The sequence below is a fragment of the Globicephala melas genome, chromosome 10, assembly GCF_963455315.2.
Source record: "Globicephala melas chromosome 10, mGloMel1.2, whole genome shotgun sequence".
NCBI lineage: Eukaryota > Metazoa > Chordata > Mammalia > Artiodactyla > Delphinidae > Globicephala > Globicephala melas.
The window spans coordinates 11913060-11933788 of record NC_083323.1 but is presented as its reverse complement, the minus strand read 5'-3'; the positions used below and the strand labels follow the sequence as shown (position 1 = coordinate 11933788).

General features: G+C 50.5%; 1 protein-coding gene across 1 annotated transcript; it reads left to right on the top strand.

Annotated features, from left to right (window-relative positions):
* Positions 1-9701: 9701 nt before the first annotated feature.
* LOC115852864 (apolipoprotein L6-like) lies at positions 9702-16286 on the top strand. The gene is made up of 4 exons (XM_030856122.2): positions 9702-9789; positions 11800-11929; positions 14363-15188; positions 16044-16286. Exons 2-4 carry the CDS (start codon positions 11847-11849, stop codon positions 16158-16160), a joined length of 1026 nt encoding a protein of 341 aa, XP_030711982.1. The 5' UTR covers positions 9702-9789; positions 11800-11846; the 3' UTR covers positions 16161-16286.
* The last annotated feature ends 4443 nt before the right edge of the window (positions 16287-20729 follow it).

Sequence of the window (20729 nt, the reverse complement as noted above, 5' to 3'; positions counted from 1 at the left end):
GAGACCCTGCGTGAAACGCTCCCAGACGGGGCTCTGAGTGTGAAGGATGCTCTGCACGTAGCCGTTCCCATCCTCCAACCCCACCATCACAAGAATCTTCATTTTTAATTTGAGAACGAGGGGGAAATCCCTTCAAGAGTCTCTCAAATCTTCACAAAAGGAGAGTCCCGTGTATATGAAAATGGTGACGATGGTGAGAGTAACTGTTGGCAATCCTCCCATCGTCAAGATAAACGCGTTCGATCCTTCCGAGAACCCTAGGAAGTAGGTGAAATGGTGCTGGAGGATTATTCGGACCGGCAGCAAGGGCCTGGAACCGGGGGTCCTGGGGCCAGGTTCAGTCCCTTCTCTCCCCTGTGACTACTGCTTTCCTGTCCCTCTGTGAATTGGGCCCGGCTTCCGGGCAAAACTATGGGGGCAGGGATGGTACTTTTGCTACATTTGGCAAAGTGCTTTCAGGCAGCGTTTGCTCAAACTATCCTAAATGCCGTAGGCAGGGAGAAGGGCAGCGATTCCCGCAGTCCAAGGATTTCAGGGGCAGAGTGTTTCTGGAGCCCGGTCTCCATCCCTCATGACTGTCACTGCCCGAGCCAGGGGCAATGGAGCTGCCAGAAGATCCCAGGATGCCTTTCGGGGCCACAAACACGGAGTCATGGTTTGGGATTATTATAACCTCGGGCCTAAGTGCCCTGCTCTGAGCCGCCCGGCTGGATTCAGTTTGCTGCCGGTCCACAGCAGCTGGGAGGGAGCCCCTGTGTGCAGCTTGGGCCCTCGCCTAACATGGGACATTGGAGAGCAAAGTGCGTCATGTCCTTTGGGAGATCCACATAAAATCTACCATCTTCACCATTAGTCAGTGTACAGTACAGAGACAGTAAGTACATTCACGTTGTTGTGCACCATCACCACTGTCCATCCACAGAACCCTTTCCATCTGGCAAAAATGAAACTCTGTCCCCCATTAAACAACAACGTTCCTTTCCCACCTCCCCACCAGCCCCTGATAACCAGCATTCTACTTCTGTCTCTATTCGAGTTTGATTACTATAGGGACCTCATCTAAGTGGAATCGTGCAGTATTTGTCCTTTTGTGACTCGCTTATTTCACTGAGCATAATGTTTCCAAGACTTATCCGTGTTGTAGCATGTGTCAGAATTCCCTTCCTTTTCTTTCTTTTTTTTTTTTTTTTTTGCGGCACGTGGGCCTGTCACTGTTGTGGCCTCTCCCATTGCGGAGCACAGGCTCCGGACGCGCAGGCTCAGCAGCCATGGCTCACGGGCCCAGCCGCTCCGCGGCATGTGGGATCTTCCCGGACCGGGGCACGAACCCGTGTCCCCTGCATCGGCAGGCGGACTCCCAACCACTGCGCCAGCAGGGAAGCCCTGCACCATTGTTTCTTGACTGCCTTTCCTTTGTTTCTGCCTTCCCTCCCTTCCCTAATTAGTAACTGTTTGAATCTGCACTTTGGCACTCGGGGAATGTCTAGGAGGATGAAACCTTCTTCCTGCAAACAAGAAATGGGGGACACAGAAAGGCTTTTCTACCCAGAAGGGCCACGTAGGGTCCTGTTTGGTTTCAATCCCCCCTTTTCTTTGATACTCCTCAGTCTTGAGGAGAACAGGTGTGGGACAAGAAAGGGAGTAATGTTTTGGATGGAGAGGTTGAACTCGGCAGAGGAACTCAGTTTTAGGGGGACTTGGTTTCACATGGATACTTGAGTCGCTTCCATCTCTTGGCTACTGTGAATAACGCTGCTAGGAATATTGTACAAATATCTCTGAGTTACTGCTTTCCATTCTTTTGGGTGTATTCCCAGAAGTGGAATTGATGGGTCAAATAATAATTCTATTTTAAATGTTTCCTGGGGACTCATTGTTTTCCACAGCAGCTGTGCCATTTTACATTCCCATCAGCAATGCACACGTGTTCCAATTTCTCCACATCCTAGCCAACACGTATTTTCGTATTTTAAAAATAATAGCTCTTCTAATGGGTGTGAGGTGTTGGGGGGTGTCATGTGGTGAGAGGGAGCCCAGCCCTCCCTCTGCTCATCCCCGGGACCCGAGACCCTAGTGGCCGCAGCAGGCGCGGGGCAGGTTGCCACCTTGCAGGACCTGTATGAGTCCACATACCATGTCTCCCAAAAACCACAACGCATGAGCCTGTTACCTGGAAACTGGGTTCACCTCTCGGTGCATGTCAAGCCAATAGACACAACCCAACCAAAGGTCAGAAGGAAGGATTGTTTACTTGCAGCAAGTAAGGAAAACACCAGGCATCTTTCCCAAAGCACTGTCTCCTCTGTACAGCAAAATTGGGAAAGTTTGAAGCTAAGGGTCTACACAGATTCATGAAGGGGCTTGAGCAGAGGAGAATTCAGCATAGAATTGGGGCAAAGGTCGACAGAACCCAAGCTTTAGTTGATCGAAGTTAAGAGGGTCAATGTCATCATTCCATCCTCCACCTGGGCAGACCTGCAGACCTCAAAGATATATTATTATGTATATCCCTTGAGGAGGAACTAGGACTCAGTTTTACTGCTGAACTATTGTTTCTTGACTGCTTTCCTTTGTCCCTGCATTCCCTCAATTCCCATAAGATCATTGATTCCTGAGACCTGTTTAAGGGCAAGCATTGCAACCTGGCTTACATCATAAAACGGCTTAGGCCAAAATGGCTTCTCTTATGTCAACAAAGCTATTCCTGGTTCTCTTCTCCGAGGACCCCCTGACCTATCTGCTTACAATTTCATGACTTCAGGCTCTACTCTTCTAGAAGATTTAGCTTGGTATCTCTTCCCCTGCCCCCCCATCTCCCCAGCAAAATCTTCCACCAGTTCACCCAGTTCACCTAGTAATTGTTAAACTGGAAGCTAAAAATGTGAGCTTGTCTTTAAAAAAGCGACACAGCTTCATTGATATAAATTCACTCATAAGTTGTACAAGTCAGTGGTGCTTCGCATAGTCGCAGAGTTGTGCAATCATCACACTACCTAATTCCAGAACATCTTTGTCACCCCCGAAAAAAACCCCATACCCATGAGTAGTCTCTCCCCATTCCTCCCTCCCCCCAGCCTCTGGCAACCACCAATCCACTTTCTGTCTCTACACGTTTGCCTCTTCTAGACACTTCATGTAAATGGAATCACACAAATGTGAGGAAAGGCTGAGATGTAGTGAACACCTGTTGCTTTTGCCCACCCAACATCCTCTCTTCTACCCCATGTGGTTCTACCTGACCTGCGCGCCCACCACCCACCCTGTTATGGCCTGAATGTTTGTGTCTGGCCCCCCAAATTCACATGTTGGGATCCTGCACCCAATGTGAGGTTATTAGGGGGGGTGGTACCTTTAGGAGGTGATTAGGTCATGAGGATGGAGCCCTCGGGAATGGGATTAGTGCCCTTATAAAGGAGACCCCACAGAGCTCCCTGGCCCCTTCCTCCGCGTGAAGGCACAGTGAGAAGTCAGTTGTCACCAGAACCCAACCACCCTGCCCGCCTGACCTCAGACTTCCAGCCTCCAGAGCTATGAGCAATAAATGTTGTTTACCAGCCACTCAGTCTGTGGTATTTTGTTACAGCAGCCCAAAGGGACTAAGAGACACCCCAAAACACAAGGATGGGCGTGTGACCTCAGCTAGCCAATCAGATTCTCTGGCAGGGATGCAAAACTGGAGTAGCCGGGAGGGACAGGCGGCTGAGAGTCATGGGACAGGTGGCTGAGTCATCTGATGGGAGCAGCCTTGTGCATGGGCCCTAACCTCCTGACGAGTCGCCAGGCTGCCTGCTTCCTGGTCTCTCCCAGCCCTGCTGGTCCAGTCGTACCTTTGTGGCTGGAGCTGCCCCAGAGTCTTTCCAAAAGATCCTTAAGTTTAAATGAGCCCTACTATGCGCACTCAATTCAACGGAGTGATTTCAATTCAAATGAGCGATTATGCAATAGTCTAAAGCAATTATTCCCAGTGTCCCCTTAAGAGTTAGTAAATAAAGGGAATGAGTCAAGCATTAAAATAAGTAAACGAATAAGCAAGGCCGAGAATCCACCTCTATTGCTTGCAGTTCAAAGGACTTGATGAACTCACACCTCCAGGTAGGTGTCTGATAATCAGCTATAATTCTTCAGCAAGAATGTCAGGGGCCAGGCCCTGGGCCAGGGGAAGGTGACAAGGAGGTTCTGACTTCCTGCAATCAGGCTGATTAAACAGATTGGTTCAATCCTATCATTCTCATTTAGGTCACGAGAGTGAAAATGCTGTTTATTTGCTAGCTTGCTTGTTAACAGTAGAAATTCTCTAAGACTTTGACAAGTGTTAACTACGATAGTTTTGAAATAGCCCTCAAATAGCCCTTTATTTGTAAATTGTCCCCCCTCCCCCAAGACCGACCCTGTTCACCAGTGGCTAAATCTAGGCGCTTAGGAATAAGAACGGAGGACAAGTCCTCAGGGAGGACTTGGAAGGGGTGGACATGGTTTAGGGAGTAGCTTTCCAGGATTGGGAGGGAAACAGGCAGAGCAAGACGTCACCTGCAGCTTCTCTCCATTATGATCAAACTCTGTGGCCGAGGGGTGTAAAACCTTCCAGCGGGCGCAGCAGGCAGCTGAGAGCAGCAAGGAGGAGGAGAGAACTGCTGACAGGTTGCTTAGGTGGAGAGAGAGACTGAATCACCTCTTCCCTCCCCTGCCAGCCCACCGCAGCGCCCAGGGCCTGAGCGAGGCCTGGCAGATGGACTGAGGGCTGAGGACGAGGGCGGGCTGGATGCTGGTGGCGGAAAGGGGGACCCCTGCAGTCCCTCAGAGCCGGGCTGGCATCACGGAGCCCGCAGAGAGACGCCAGGGGACCTTTCCCCAGCAGGAGGCAGTGAGGGCCCAGCAGGAGGGTGAGGCAAAGGAGCCTCTGCGCAGGCCAGCCAGACCCCAGAGGGGCAACACAGGCCTCCCCAGGCAGATGTCACCTTGGGGCACGGCAAACTTTTATGGAGGAGAGAGAAAAAACCCTGGTTAAAAGGAAACAGCAGCCCCAAAATGGAGTCCCTTATGCTAAACCCACAATAGCAAAGCAAGACTCAGTACCTACTCCAAATGCAGCTTCAACCCTCCCAGGAACGGAACCTGTAATCAGTCAGCCTAGTGGTCAGCCCGGTGGGGGGATTCCATTCCCCTGAGGAGGTCGCCTTGCCTGAAACAACGCATTCTTTGCTAATAAGTTCCTTTTTCTACCCTGTTCTACCTTTAAAAACCTTTCCTTTTCTACGGCTCGGCAGAGCTCCTTTCTGTTTGCTTGAAGGGACACTGCCCAATTGACGAATCAATGAATAAAGACAATTTGATCCTGAAATTTACGCAGTTGGATTTCTTTCTTTTTTTTTTTTTTTTTGTGGTATGTGGGCCTCTCACCGCCGTGGCCTCTCCCGTTGCGGAGCACAGGCTCTGGACGCGCAGGTTCAGCGGCCACGGCTCACGGGCCCAGCTGCTCCGCGGCATGTGGGATCCTCCCGGACCGGGGCACGAACCCGTGTCCCCTGCATCGGCACGCATACTCCCAACCACCGCGCCACCATGGAAGCCCTGGATTTTTGTTTTCTAACACCCTGATAAGAAATTGGGGCCTGAATTTGCCTAAACACTCACCCCCAAATGCCTGACTTTGAAACCATTTCCCATAGGGTTAAAAAAAACATCCTGAAACTGTGCCCCTCAGGGTTAAAAGAAACTGGTGACTAACAGAAATTCTTGACCTTGTTATAAAGAACAGCAGGTAAGAACAGCTTGTTAAAAACTCCTCCACTTGTAACCTGCCTGCACGGAGCAGGCTGGCTGTAATTATTTCTTGACTCCGTAACCCCCACTTTAGATAGATAACTCTGCCGTGTGCTGTGGGTCACTATAGTAACAGGGCGATGGGCTTAAGTTGTTTTCCAGGAACTTGAATTCAATCGACCCCTGTCCGGTTCAAGCCAGCTAAGAATGGTTGGGACCACCGACCCTAAAACTGGACCTGTGCAGGTGTGCAAGGAACAACATTCTGGCATCAGAGGGCCGAAAACTGCACCCTCAGACGATGCTAAGGGCCCCCATGTTCGAACATGCATCCCATGAAGAAGCATGTGGCTCAGACACACGTGCACAGAACCCCAGTCACCTCCACTTCTCCCCACCTCCAATCAGCCTGCCCCATGCCTAGGAGCATCCTGCTTCTTTATCCCATAAATATCTCGAGCCCCTCGCATTCAGGGAGGCAGAGCTGAGATTTGCTCTGTCTCCTCGGTTGGCTGCCTGGTGAATAAACTCTTTTTCTCTGTTGCAAACCTCGCCATAGTCAGGCAAACGAACCTGGATTGGTAACAACTTTACCCAAAAGAGCGTGTTTTACATGCAAGAGACGGAGTTTCCCTGAGGCCAGTTTGTTTCTTCTCAGCAGGTTGGGGACCCTTGAGGAAGGTTAGGTGAGTTTCGGAAATGAAGCAACTCCACTTCGTGGTCATCTGGGCTACAGGGCGCACTTTTTGTCTCACCACAGAAGCAGGTCTCCTGCAGGTGACAGATGACTCACTCACCCAGCATCTCTTGGGGCTATGGTTTCATAAGAGTCTCTATAGTAAATACCCCTCAGGCCAATACCCCTCCTCTCTGAGGAGAGGCCACGATATCTGATGTGTTGCCTGGGAAAACAGCATGGAGGCCCAGATGGCCAGGCGGCCTGGGGTTCACCAACCCCACCTCCAGGACATTTTCTGGTCAGAGTGTCCCCAGGTATAGGAGGCCAGGGTGCCAGGGCTGCAAAGGCCCCTACGGGTCCCACCTCAGGGCCCTCCAGCCTCTCACTCCTGCTCACAGGGCCAGGGAAGGCAGTCAGCCCCGACCCCAAAGACCAAGCCTGGCTGGGTGGGTACTCCTCCTGTAAAGCAAAGCCCCAAGTGTGGCCTCAGGGGGGCTGGGGAGAGGGCCTAGCACCTCTGTTCATATAAACGTGAACAAACCACGCGGCCCCTGGTTCCAGCTTGCGCGCGCGCGCGTGCACACACTCACACACACACACACACACACACACACGCTCAAATCTCAGCCCATGACTGCATGAGAGGCTATTCCCCCAGACACAAGATGTAGAACTGGGGTTGCCATTTCTTAGTTGTGTGACCATGGGGAAAGCCACCCACTCTCTTGAGGTCTCAGTTTCCTCATCTGAAAAATGGGAGAGTCAGGACCACAGTCCTGTGTCTCAAATCAATGGGGCCAGCTGTGTTTCAGAGTTTCCAATCTGGGGGATTTTAGGAAAGGTCCAGATATTATATATTATGTAACATCCCCAGAAGCCCTCTTGTAGTGTAAACCGTAAAGCTGGGCTTTTGTTGTTCTTGTTGGTAATGCAAGTGCCTGACTTAAGCTTTTTTTTTTTTTTTTTGTGGTACGCGGGCCTCTCACCGCCGTGGCGTCTCCCGTCACGGAGCACAGGCTCCGGACGCGCAGGCCCAGCGCCCATGGCTCACGGGCCCAGCCGCTCTGCGGCACGCGGGATCCTCCTGGACCGGGGCATGAACCCGTGTCCCCTGCATCAGCAGGCGGACTCTCAACCACTGCGCCACCAGGGAAGCCCCTGACTTAAGCTTTGATTGCTGAGGCATCCTCGACAAAGATGGTGATCTTGAATAAACACATTGCCAGCCCCAGGGTTAAATAAAAAGCCAGCCACCTCCCCTGCTGAGGCTCCTCGGTTTTAGAGATCTTGGTTGATTTTAATCACTGATGATTTGGGACACTTGTTCCCAAGCTTTAAATTTCCCCTCGTATGTTTTAAATTCACCGATAAAGAGTGAGCCCTGGAACACTTAGGGTCCCCACTCTCCACCCCAGGATAAGCAGAACCCCAGGCCCTGCTACTCTCTCTCCCTCTCTCTCTCTTTCCTCCCTTCCCCACCTTGACCCCCTCCCCTAACCCCCATGTGGCCCAGATGTGTCATATCATTCCCAGGTCCTGTAAGTAATAACCTTTTATTTAATTAATTAATTTATTAAAAAATTTTCTTTTATGTAATTTCCAGGTTCTATAAGTCACAAACCCTTATTTACTTTTAAGTTTTCTGATGATTATTGCTGAAGGGTGTCTTGCAATCATGAGAACGTTGGGGGCCAGTCCAACCACAACATTGGTTATTAGAAACTGAGAGCATCCGGAACACCCTCCTTGGTCAAACACTAGGCATATTTCTTTGGGGAAACTTGAATATTCAAATGAAGGGGGAGGCATCAAAACTAGACACTTGCACCAGTGCAGGTCAGGTTTTACCACCAAATGAATTATGAAAAAATGTTTCCATTTTCAGAGCCTTTATGAATTTCATTCACAGTTACAGAAAAGAGGTCTTAGGCTTTAAGGTCGCCCACCTCGGAGGGCAGATGACAGCACTCGTGGCAGTGAAGCTGAGCAGGGCCCTGGGGGGCTCCCGGGCACGGAAGCCTTTCTTGTTTCTTGTTTGTAGGGAATAGACCCCAGCCTCCAGTGACCTTCCCTGAGTCCGAAAGGGCAGATTCAAACAGCCGCTAATCAGGGAAGGGAGGGGATGCAGAGACAAGGAAGGGGCAGCTAAGAAACAACAGTGCAGCCTCGGGGCAGGGTCCTCAAGGGATACCTATAACAATACCTTTGAACTCTTCTATAGATCTAAAACCCCCAACAAATAGAAGATGTTCTCTTCCTTCCAGAGAAGATCACAGTTTGATAACCTGGAAGCTCCTCAGCAGACCTGAGGCCAGATTAAAGGCGTGAAGGCCCTGCGCATGCGCACACCCTGCTCCTTATCAGCAGCCCTGCCCTTGAACCACTGCTGTAAAACTCCTCACCAGGTCCTCCCGGGTTGGGACACACAGTTGTTTTTTTTAGTTTTTTTGCGGTATCCGGACGCGCAGGCTCAGCGGCCATGGCTCACGAGCCCAGCTGCTCCGCGGCATGTGGGATCTTCCCGGACCGGGGCACGAACCCGCGTCCCCTGCATTAGCAGGCGGACTCTCAACCACTGCGCCACCAGGGAAGCCACGGGACACACAGTTTTGAGGGGCATAAGTGTCCCCCTTTGCCTGGCAAAACAATAAAGTTATTCTTTTCTACTTCACCCCAAACTCTGTCTCTGAGGTTTGATTCAGCACCGGTGCCCAGAGGCTGAGTTTTCGGCATCAGCAGGGGCGTTGATGCCTTTGTTGGGCATTGCTTCCTCGCAGGACGTTCCCTCGCTTGCTCCGGGGCTCCTCAACATAGCTCTCCCTCACAAGGGCTAGTTTAATAAATACCCATTTAACAGATGGGGAATTGAGGCCAAGGGCAGTTGAGGCACTGGCCCACAGTGACAGCACTCCAGGTGGTCTGCTCGACTTGAGTCCTTGCAGGACGTAACCACCCTTGTTCTGCCCTTGGCACAGCTAGGACCAGGAGAGGAGAGACTCAGGCCTGACTTGGATTCATCTGTCCACTTCGTTGCACATCTATTAGAGAAAGAAGCAGAAAGGAATGTAAGAGTTCAAGCCATTTCGCAATAAGCGCCAGGGTCTTCCCGAAAGAGCTGCCTTGGGCATTGGCATTTCTGTGCCTGACTCACTGAACTCGGACCCAGTTTTGCAATCAGAGCCTCGGGCCTTTCCCCTAGTGAGAAGAACCAGCTAGAGGCTCTGCACTTCGTCTTTGTCTTCCTGCAGCCCAGACGCTCACAGCCCCCTGCTGGACCAGAGGTCTCCGGAGAGGAGAGAGCAGAAGGCCTTTGGAACCTGAGGCCACAGTGAGAGCTTCACTGAGAACAGGTGGGACAGCACACCCAGGAGGAGGGCTGATCTGGGGCCTCTAGAGGACAATGTGCCCAAGGGGTTGGCCACCTGCACTTGGTTTGGGAAAAAGAGCTGTTGTCAGGAACCCCCCAGGGGTTCACATCCCCATCCAGCCAGTTCCTAATGTGAGACTGGGTCTGAAGTTCAGCTTCGTTACTTGATAAATCAGGATAGAAATCTCTCCTTCAGGAGTATTTGAAGTTTAAATAAAAGCATGATTAAGCGTATGATTAGACCAACCAAGTTGCGTCTTCCGCTCCATTGGCTGGGGACCCCAGGATCCTAGACAGAGAGAGAGAGAGCTTGGACCCCAGAAAGGAGGAGACGGCATGGGCCAAGGCATTTCCCTAGACGTTCTCTGCAGGACTGGTTTAGGGCTGTCATCTTTGTAGAAAAAATGCTGAATGAGTTGTCTCAAAATTGCAACCTGCAGTGTTTCTTGGGTTGTAGGTTTTTTTAGTGTAGTTTGGGAGTAGGGGGTGTTGGTGATAAAGATTAAGAGGATTATCTAAAGCTGTGTGTCAGAGTAACCGACTTTTCGGACGCTGATGGGGTGCGTGAGGGACTTGGTTTGCAGGCAAAGGGGCAGAATACAGTGGAGCTGAAGTCTCCCAAAACTGCAAAGAGAAACTCATAAAAAAAAGCTCTCATATGAGAATAACATCTCTAATCCTCTCCCACCATTTCCATCCCTCTCCCAACATAACATCCTCTGACATCCACTGAGAGAAGGTCAGTAGCGAGGGGATGGAACCTGATGGGACCAAAGGGTTCCCCACTGTCACTATAGCCCTTCATCTGATAAGACTAATATGAAAAATGGGGGATGAAAATATGAAAAACCCTCCCCCAGGGTTTCTCAGCCTCAGTACCACTGACATTTTGGGCTGGACCATTTTTTGCTGTGGGGGCCGTCCGGTGCATTGTAGGGTGTCAAGCATCGCTGGCCTCTACCCACTAGATGCCAGTAGCAGTGCCTCCACCGGACCCCTGAATGTCTACAGGCATTACCAATATCCCGCGGGGAGGAAACACGTCCCTGATTGAGATCTACCATTTTAGACCTGGCTGGACTCACACTGGGCTCCCCCACTTACCAAGTGCATGTTTTGTAGTGTATTCCTATAATGAAATACTACATAGCAATCTTTTTTTTTTTCTTTTTAAATTTATTTTTGGCTGCGTTGGGTCTTCATTGCTGCGCGCGGGCTTCCTCTAGTTGCAGTGAGCGGGGGCAGCTCTTCGTTGAGGTGCACGGGCTTCTCATTGTGGTGGCCTCTCTTGTTGCAGAGCACGGGCTCTAGACATGCGGGCTTCAGTAGTTGTGGCACATGGGCTCAGTAGTTGTGGCTTGCAGGCTCTAGAGCGCAGGCTCAGTAGTTGCGGCGCAAGGGCTTAGTTGCTCTGCGGCACGTGGGATCTTCCGGGACCAGGGCTCGAACCCGTGTCCCTTGCATTGGCAGGCAGATTCTTAACCACTGCGCCACCAGAGAAGCCCATGGTAAACATTTTTAAAGCCACTGAACGTTTTTAAAACCACGACAACATGAAAGAATTTCACAGACGTTGTGTGGAGCGAAAGAAACCGAACAAATGACTCAATTGACATGAAGTTCAAGACCAGGCAAACTAATCAATGGTTATGGAAATCAGGATAGTGGTTACCTCCCCCCCCCCCCACCGCCGCGGGCCGGGTGAGGATTGACCACCAGGGGGTTAAGGGAATCTTCTGTTCTCTATCTTGGTCTGGGAGGTGATGACTCAGGTGTGTAATGTCAGAATGTATTGAGTTGACGACTTCCTTTTGAGTATTTATCCTATATAAGCTCCACCTCAACATAAAATGTAAAAACAGCAGTTTGCAAATATTTTGTACATTGTGTGTTTATTATTATCTTGATTCCGCACCGTCTAAAATCCCTCCATCCTTGAATTTCATATGGTTTCATGGCCCCTGCAGTAAACTTGGTTTCTGTTTCCAACCAGAAAATCCTTTGACGTGTGGCGACAGCTCTCATTCTCCCACAGGCAAAATGAACACGGATTTGATGCCGCAGAATCTGCTGGACACCCAGGCAGGGAAAGCGTTATGCAAGGCTGGTGTCAGTCTGCAAAGGTAAAACCCAGAGCGCTTTTTCCTTGGGGAAAGGGCTACTTCTGCAGAAATGTTTAGGCAGCCGCATGACACGCGACAGACGTGTTCCAAGGGCATCAGCCATAAAGTATGCCCTGCCCTCCAACTGGTCTCCATTACGTATATATGTCTCCCAGGGGAAAAAATATTCCACTGGCTACATTAAATATTTTGGAGCACGAGTCAAGTTCTTGTCGGGTACATGACATTGGGTAATAGGACTCTGAGGCCAGAAACTGCCCTTTCGGGCCTCACCTCTCTGAGGTTCATGTATCACCAAGAAGGCCCTTTAGTGTTACTGCATTCATGAATTTAAGCCCAAGTGTCCATTCATCAGCAGACATAGCATCACCAGCCCAATATGGACAATCAACAAATGTCTGCTGAGGGAATTCGGTGTCACAGAACTCGACTGCAATTTTCACTGTGTCAGGAGGCATCATTACCTAATGCGGGATGCATTTAGTTTAATTTAAAAACACAAGAAGGGAATTCCCTGGCGATCCAGTGGTTAGGACTCGGTGCTCTCACTGCTGGGGCCCTGAGTTTGATCCCTGGTCGGGGAACAAAGATCCCACAAAACACACACACACACACACACACACACACACACACATATGAAGCCAAGCTCCTGTTAGCTACCAACCACGTGAAAGACAAAACTTCACAGTGAATGCAAAGTGGCGTTATTGATCTTTTTTTTTCCTTTGGAATTTTATTTTATTTATTTTTTTTTTACAGCAGGTTCTTATTAGTTATCTCTTTTATACATAGTAGTGTATATATGTCAATCCCAATCTCCCAGTTCATCCCACCACCACCACCCCGCTTTCCCCCCGCGCTGTCGATCTTTGCAGGTACAAATCTCTCTGTTGTTTCTCTTCGTCCCTGCAAACCTGAGGAAGCAGAGAGATCAGGGTGGGCTGCATGGTGGTGTCTGTGAAGCTGGGGGTCTCTCAGCAGGGTTACCCTCCCTGCTGCCATCCGCCCCATCCCCACTGCAAGTCCCAGGGTACTTTTTGCTCTGTCAACTGATTTATGGCTACTGGTTAACTGCCAACTGGGCCTAAATTAATTACTTCATTAACACTAAAGGCTTCCTTGGTAGTATATTTGGTTTCTAACCTTTTCCATTGAGGAACTGTGTGTGTGTGTGTGTGTGTGTGTGTGTGTGTGTGAAGAGAGATTAAAAGGCATGTGTATATATACCTCAGTGAGGAATTCCTCACATCAACTGTCCCGATGAGAGGACAGGGAGCTCTGAGTCCCCATTCAAGGCTGCATGTCAACCTCACACCTTCCTTTGGGTGAGAGCCCTGCCCCGCTCTGGGCTTCTGTTCCCTCCACGGAAAAGTAAAATAGGAAGCTTAGATCTTCCCTAGGGCTCCTTCCAGCTCTGACACCCTCCTGTGCGCAGGGAATCTGTGTTATCACCAGGCCTCCTCAGCTCGCCCTGAAGGCAATGCACCCGGGGCCCTGGGCACCAGGAAAGTTCCTGAAGGAGAGGGCTTTGTTCTCCCCCGAGACTGCTGTCCCGTGAAAGCCACACTCAGCTGGGCTGGCAAAAATCCCTCAGGACTGCCTACTGTGAGAAGACGGGGGGAAGGGGCTGGGTCCTTTTGTCCCTGATTTCTCCCGTGAAGAACCAGTTCTGCTCGAGAGAGCAAGGAGAGCCGGCCAGGTGCCAAGGAGAACATTCAGAGCTTTAGCAGTCATTTCTCTCAGCCCTCTCAGTGTGCAACTCCGGAGGCACAGCAGAGCACTGAATTCAAGTTCATCAAAGTGGAGACTTCCCCGGCGCTCCAATGGTTAAGACTCTGCGCTTCCCCTGCAGGGGGCAAGGGTTGGATCCCTGGTCCGGGGAACTAAGATCCCACAAGCTGAAAAAAAACCAAGGTCATCAAAGTGGGGGATGCATTATACAATATGGTGCCTCTTCCCCCTCACTCACCTCTACGCGTACAGGACTCCCAACCTCCGGCCCAACAGCTGGACTCTGCTTCCTCCTGTTTTTCCCAGCCCTCTCCCTCCCGGCAATTCGTCCCAGGTTCCTTATCTTGACTTGGATCCTTGCATTTCCCACTGCTCCTCCTCCTGACAGTTCCCATAGCCTCTTTGAACAAGGTTGAAAAAGTCCCTCAGCACTAATCCACCTCTTCCATCTCTTGGCCAGGGCTACGTTTCTCCCATTTCCCTCCAGATCCCCCTCTTATGTGCTCTCTTCAGGGAACCAGCAGCTCCCAGCAATGCTCTGGGACTTTTCACAGTTGAGTTAGAGGGAACAGAGATGCTAGGAAGATGCAGGGAGGATTGAAAGTCTGGAGGGGCAAGAACATCCAGAAACCACGTGGGCTTGACTATGAACTTGGCTTTCCCATCCGGGAGACTGAACATCTTTATTTCACTCATCCACAGGGACGAAGATGACATTCTTCCATATGAAGATGTGGAGTGGCAAGATGGTGACCTGTCAGCTGAAGAAAGAATATTTTTGGAAGAGTTTCCTATCTTGAAAGGGGAGCTGGAAGTGGGCATCAGAAAGCTTCATACCCTTGCAGACCAGGTCGACACAACCCACAGAACACTCACCAAGACCAGCATAGTGGCCAATTCCATCGCCGTGGTCTCAGAAGTCATGAGCATCCTGGGCTTGGTCCTCGCTCCGGCAGTAGCAGGAGGAAGCCTGGTACTCTCCGCTGCTGGTAGAGTTTTGGGGAAAGCAGGGGAGGTCACCAGCATCTTGACCAACGTTCTGGAACGCTTTCACAGTCAAGAAGCCCAAGCTTATGTCGGTAGCCTAGTGCCCACCCGTGCCCAAGAGGTCAGGGGAGCTGGGGCAGCCTATGTCTTGGCTGCCGGAAAGGTGGTCCAGGATTGTGAAAGCACCGTCAAGGATATCCGGAAGAGCATCCGTGCCTTTCAGATAGCCAGGGCCAACCCGCGCCTGGCCGCTGCCGCCAAGAATCTCCTGACCACTGGCCAAGTCTCAGCCCGGAGGAGCAGGCAGGTGCAAAGGGCTTTTGAAGGTACCACGCTGGTGATGAAAACAAAGGCTCGCTTGCTGGGTACTGCAATGGCTGGCTTCTCCCTCAGCGTGGTCTTGGCCTCCCTCCTGAAGGACTGGAAACAGCTGAAGGAGGGAACAAAATCAGAGCTTGCGGAAGAGCTAAGGGCGCAGGCTTGGGAGCTGGAAAGGAAGCTGACAGAATTCACCCAGTGCTATGAGAGCCTGCAGCAGAAGGTGAGGCTGTGGTTTCCCTTGTGGGTGGGGCTGGAGGAGGGGGAAGCTTTAACTGGCGCTCATGGGCACCAGGGTTTATGGGAAGGGTGATGAGGAAGCCAGTGTGTGTGTGTGGAGTTTGCATGGATGTTCCCAAGGACATGGGGTGTCTGGTGGCCCTGAAGGTCCAAACGGTATCATGTTCATCTTGGAGATAGTGGCACCAGTCCTGGAGAGACCTGGTCATGCCTCTGTCTCTCCCTCGGTGCTCCTTGAGGTCCATGTGCTGGGCAGAGGGTCTTCCCAGTTGTACAGAACAGGACACTGAGCCACAGGGAGCGTTATGGACTGAAACGTGTCCCCCTAACATTTAGATGTAGAAGCCCTAAGCCCCAAGGTGACTTTTTGGAGATGGGGGTTTGGGCAGGTGATTTGGATTGAATGAGTTTGTAGGGGTGGGGCCATAACCCTAGGGGACTGGTGTCCTTGTAAGAGGAGGAGGAAATACAGAGGGCTCTCTCTTTCTCTGCCTGCACTGGCACAGAGGAAAGGCCCTGTGAGGACGAAGCAAGAAAGCAGCGGTCTGCAAGCCAGGGAGAGTCCTCACCGGGAGCTCGATCGGCCAGCACCTGGATCTGAGGCTCGCAGCCTCCAGAACTATGAGAAAATACATTTTTGCTGTTTCATCCCCCAGACTGTGGTGTTCATCAGCGAGCTTATGCAACTTGCCAAATGCTTGCAACTATGTGGAGGGAGAGTCAGGATGACAGCCCGGGAGCCTGACCTCTGCGCCCGGGCCTGGATCTCCACACCATGCTGCCTGGGAGCCTTCTGTAGCTTTCCTTTGATTGGTGTGTGTGTGTGTGTGTTTTCCAGAAACTCTCCCAAGAAAAAAAGCCTGTGAGCTCGTCTTCGGAAGGAACCATGGGGACTGTACCTCTGCCACCAGGGAAAGCAGGATCCCAGGGGACAGGAGAGGATGAAGACAATTGAGCCCAGGGGTCTCTGAGTGGAAGAAAAGGGGACCACGGCGGTGGTGGGGCCAGGTTAGCAGAGGCAATGCCTGGAGACTCAGCAGCTGACAGGTCTACAAGGGTGTTGAGGGCACTGTCAGTGGTGAGTGTCACACCGTAAGTTAAGGGAGGTCAGCCTGTCCCATCCCTCCCTCCTTCATGTGTGTAACTCATTTCCTGGACCCCTTCACCGCCCCTGCTCCCTCCCTCGCATGCAGAGTCAGCCCATGTGAAACGTGTATTATTTGACCCCAGGCCCTGTATTAAGTGCTGACACCAGATGGAAGGGCTCTGGGAATGAAGGGTATGCTGGGTTCTCTCTTTTGTATCAACTCAGCTTGTGTTGGCCCTCTGTCCTCCCCCTCCCCGACCTGGGCAGTAATCGCTGGAGAAGATCCTGGGTTTGCACATAAAAGGATGTCACCGCAACCTGCTCGACCTGATTCCCATCAGGAAGGAGCCCCTCCATCCTCCCCACAACAGAAGTTCTTGGGCTCCTCAAGACACAGGAACCTGTAGGAACTCTCCTGGCTTCCCCGTTCACCCATCTTACACCTATTTTTTTCTTTTCTATGTTTCAGCTGCTATTTTAAAAGTAGTGTATGGACATTCAGTACAACTTTTTAAAATACAGGAAACTAAAGAATAGGGGGAAAGGGGCTTCCCTGGTGGCGCAGTGGTTGAGAGTCCGCCTGCCGATGCAGGGGACACGAGTTCGTGCCCCGGTCCGGGAGGATCCCATATGCTGCGGAGCGGCTGGGCCCGTGAGCCATGGCCGCTGAGCCTGCGCGTCCGAAGCCTGTGCTTCACAAAGGGAGAGGCCACAACAGTGAGAGGGTGCTGGTATTTTGGTGGAGAATTTTCTTTCTGTGCTTTTCTTGCTTTGGACAGTACTGCCTGCTGGGGACCCTCTCTCAAGGCTACATTGTAGAGTAGATTTTTTTTCTGTAACTCACTGAGTTTTCTTTCTCTTGCATTCTCAACTCCCTCATTTGCCTACAGATCTATAACTTTCCATTTTGTTGTTTTCACTTAGCAATGTTTTCTACCCTTCCATGTTTCACAGAGTTTTTATAGACATTACTTTTCCATGTTGCAAAATATTCTCTTGACTGTACCTACAACGCTTTAATTAGACATATATTAGTCATCATTTTGTTAAGTGGCCAAAACCAATTCAAACTGGCCTATGAAAAAGAGAGGAATTTATTGGCTCATGTACTTAAAAAGCTTAGGGGAACAGTGGGCTTCAGGTGCGTGTGGATCCAGAGGCTAAAAATGATGTCATCAAGCATCTGTCTTTCCATTTCTCAGACAGACTTCCGCCACATTCAGGCACCGTGGCCTCAGCACCTCCAGGTGTGCCTGCTGCCAGCTGGGGGACTCCCACATGGAAAGGGGCGGGGCAAAAGTCCAGGGACCCACTCTGACTGGTCAGGACTGGGTCATGTGCCTTTGCTGGTGCTGGTTTCTAGGATGGGCTATGGGAACTCTCTTATGATCTAGGGGTTTTAAGTAGTCACCCCAGGCCGTGTGGTTCCCGCTTCTGTTGCTGTTATAATATTTTCACGAGCATAACAGTAAGTAAACAGCTTTCGCCCCATTTAATGTTGTTCTTTTAGTGTGCCTGAGCATCCTTAAAGTTCCGAATAAACATTGTCAGTAATAATACCTGCACAGGGACTTCCCTGGTGGTCCAGTGGTTAAGAATCTGCCTTCCAACGCAGGGGACGCAGGTTTGATCCCTGGTCAGGGAACTAAGATCCCACATGCCATGGGGCAACTAAGCCTACACGCTGCAACTACTGAGCCCGTGGGCTCTGGAGCCCACATGCCACAACTAGAGAAGCCTGCATGCCGCAACAAAGAGCCCACTCGCCACAATGAAAGATCCCGCATGCTGCAATGAAGATCCAATGCAGCCAAATAAATAAATATTCTTTTTAAATTAACAAATAAAAAAAATAATACCTGCACAAAATACGTAGTCATGAAGCTTGGGGTTTTGTTTGTTTTGTGGAAAGTTTTGAAGAAAAAAAGAAAAGAAGGGATCAGAATGGAAACTCAAGACTCATCTCTGACACTTATTTGCCTGGTCCCATTTCTGAGTTTTGGTTTCTTCAGCCACAAAATAAGTGTAGCCTGAATAAAATCCAGGACTCCTTCTGGGTGCAGGTTTGCAGGCACCAGGCTCACAGCAATCTGGGAGAAAATACCCTTGACAGAAACTTGAAGAATCCTTACTAATGCTCTGAGCCAGCACCAGAGGGGGTGGGAGAGGCTCAGCTTTCCCTTGTCACCTGCTTCTCTGGTTCCCAGATTCTTCCACAGGGGCAGAAGCTTCTGGAAAAAAGAAGCTCTTTTTTCTCTTGCTCCCTCTCTCTGGCCCATACTTCCTGCCTCACAGCCCAAGCAGCTCCTCTGCTCTCTTCCTCCCTGAAATGCTTTCAGCACCCAGCTGCTTCCCTATCAGGATCTACTTCCTGGAAGCACGCTCTTCTCCATCACCTGGAATTCTGGTGAACAAACACCTTCCCCTCCTTTCATCTCCCCACTAGTTAAGTCTTTGCCCTCCTGGCCAAGAGAAGCCCATCAGCTCCCCGTGTTACTCAGGGCAACCCCACACCCACCACTGTCTTCCTCTCTCTTCTGGGTTACGTGGGGTTCTTCATGAGTGCCCCCGAGGTGGTGCAAGGCCCTCCATCACAGTCAGTCAGGAGTTCTGAGAAACCTATTAGCTCCGAGGTGTAATCCACAGTTTAGTAAGAGGAGGAGGACACACGCGATCACATGCCCTGGTGAGAGGGAGCGATCAGCTACCAGACACCCTTGATGCACTCCCCCTACACCCCCCAGTGTCCTCTGGCTACCTCTTGTCTGTAGAAAAACTTTAGCCTCCTAAGCCTTCCCGAAGCTCCAGAGAAATTAATCAGAGAAGTGAGAAAATGTAGAAAGAAAGGAAAACAGTCAAGCAAGACAAAATAATAGTTTAGCCATTAAACAAAGTCAAGAACATTTCATTCCTCCTCAAGGGCTGTAGATAATACTCTGAGCCTTTGAGCTGTCTTGCAGATACTGAAGCCCCCACCGGGTGGGAGAAGTTAACTGCATGCTACCGGCAAGCATGCAGACCCCAGACCAGTTAGAACCAGATGGTGGATGATGTTGACTCCTGATTACCTCACCACCCACCAATCAGAAGAATGTCCACGTGCTGATCACACACTGCACCACCCACCTCCCTCACCTTGTCTTTAAAAACCTGTCCCTGAAACCCATCGGGGAGTTCGGGTCTTTTGAGCACTAGCGCCTAGGCTCCTTGCCTGGTGCCTGCAACGCACGCTGCACTTTCCTTCACCACAGCTCGGTGTCAGTAGGTTGGCTTTACTGTGCATGGGTGAGCAGACCCAAGTTTGGTTCCTTCCGTTACTTCCTAACCTTTTAAAAATTAAAAGAAATCAAAATCTTTTAAAGTCCAAAAGAATCAAAGACCAAAATCAAATTCTCTTCTAGAGTCCAATGTAGTTTTTAAAATCAAGAAATCATCCTCCCCAAAGTCTTATTTTGGCCAGTTTCAGCGAATGGCATTCTTTTATTTAAGTTCTTTAATTTAGGAGTAATTTCAAACATACAGAAGAGTTCAAGAATAGTAGAAAGAACTCCCATACGCATCCTTTCACCCAGATTCACAACCATGAACATTTTGTCCCTGTGCCAGTTATCAACGTGTTACTTCTCCGCTCCAAATCCACCCTTAAGGGCACTGCCTGGGACCCAGCGCTGGACCCTCTTGACTGTCCTCCTCTGACAGCTAGCTCTGGGTTAAGTGTTGTCAGTAGAGGGCACACTGCAGGGGAAGGCGTGTGGCTTCTTTCCTTAGCCCAGTGGAGCTCAGTCATCAGGTGGACAGCCAGTGAGCTCAACATCAGCCCCAGAGACAACTTCCTATGAGCTCCAAGGATGCCCCAAGTTCAAGATCAGCCCCAGAGGCAATTTCCTGTGAGTTCCCCAAATGCCACAGCCAGCTTCCCAGCTGAGGCTTTCCCTGAAGGTGGCTTCTGCCCAGTTGGATTCCCAGTGTGGTCAACAACAGCCCCCTCTACCTTGTGAGTTTTTGTCTGCCCTCCAATGGGCAGGAATGAGGTGCCCATTCAACTTTCTCATGCATTTTTCTATTGGACTATTTGTCTTTTTTAAATGAACTCGTTGGAGTTCTTCAGACTTTCTGGATACGGGCCTTGTGATCGTCAGGGGACCATGCAGAAATGAAAATGGAGGTGGAGGCTGGAAATAGGGCTCACGTCAAGTGGACCATAGGGGTCATAGTAAAAAGCCTGGACTTGGACTTGAAAGCCAGGGGCATCCTGAGAAGCATTTCTTGCCACTGAGTTTCTTGCCAAGTTTGATCTAGGATTGGCACCGGCAGAGCTTCCTGGGAGTTTGGTTAGAAATGCAGAATTTCAGGCATCTGAAACTGAATCAGCCATCGGACAAGATCCCTGGGGACTTGTGTGTACATTAAGTCTGAGAAGTGCTGCTCTATGAGGAA

Bases quoted from the DNA above. Each gene is read 5' to 3' on its own strand.
- LOC115852864 (XM_030856122.2), top strand. From the start codon at position 11,847: ATGAACACGGATTTGATGCCGCAGAATCTGCTGGACACCCAGGCAGGG. The intron at 11,930-14,362 runs GTAAAACCCAGA...ACTCATCCACAG, and splicing joins GCTGGTGTCAGTCTGCAAAG to GGACGAAGATGACATTCTTC. The intron at 15,189-16,043 runs GTGAGGCTGTGG...TGTGTTTTCCAG, and splicing joins ATGAGAGCCTGCAGCAGAAG to AAACTCTCCCAAGAAAAAAA.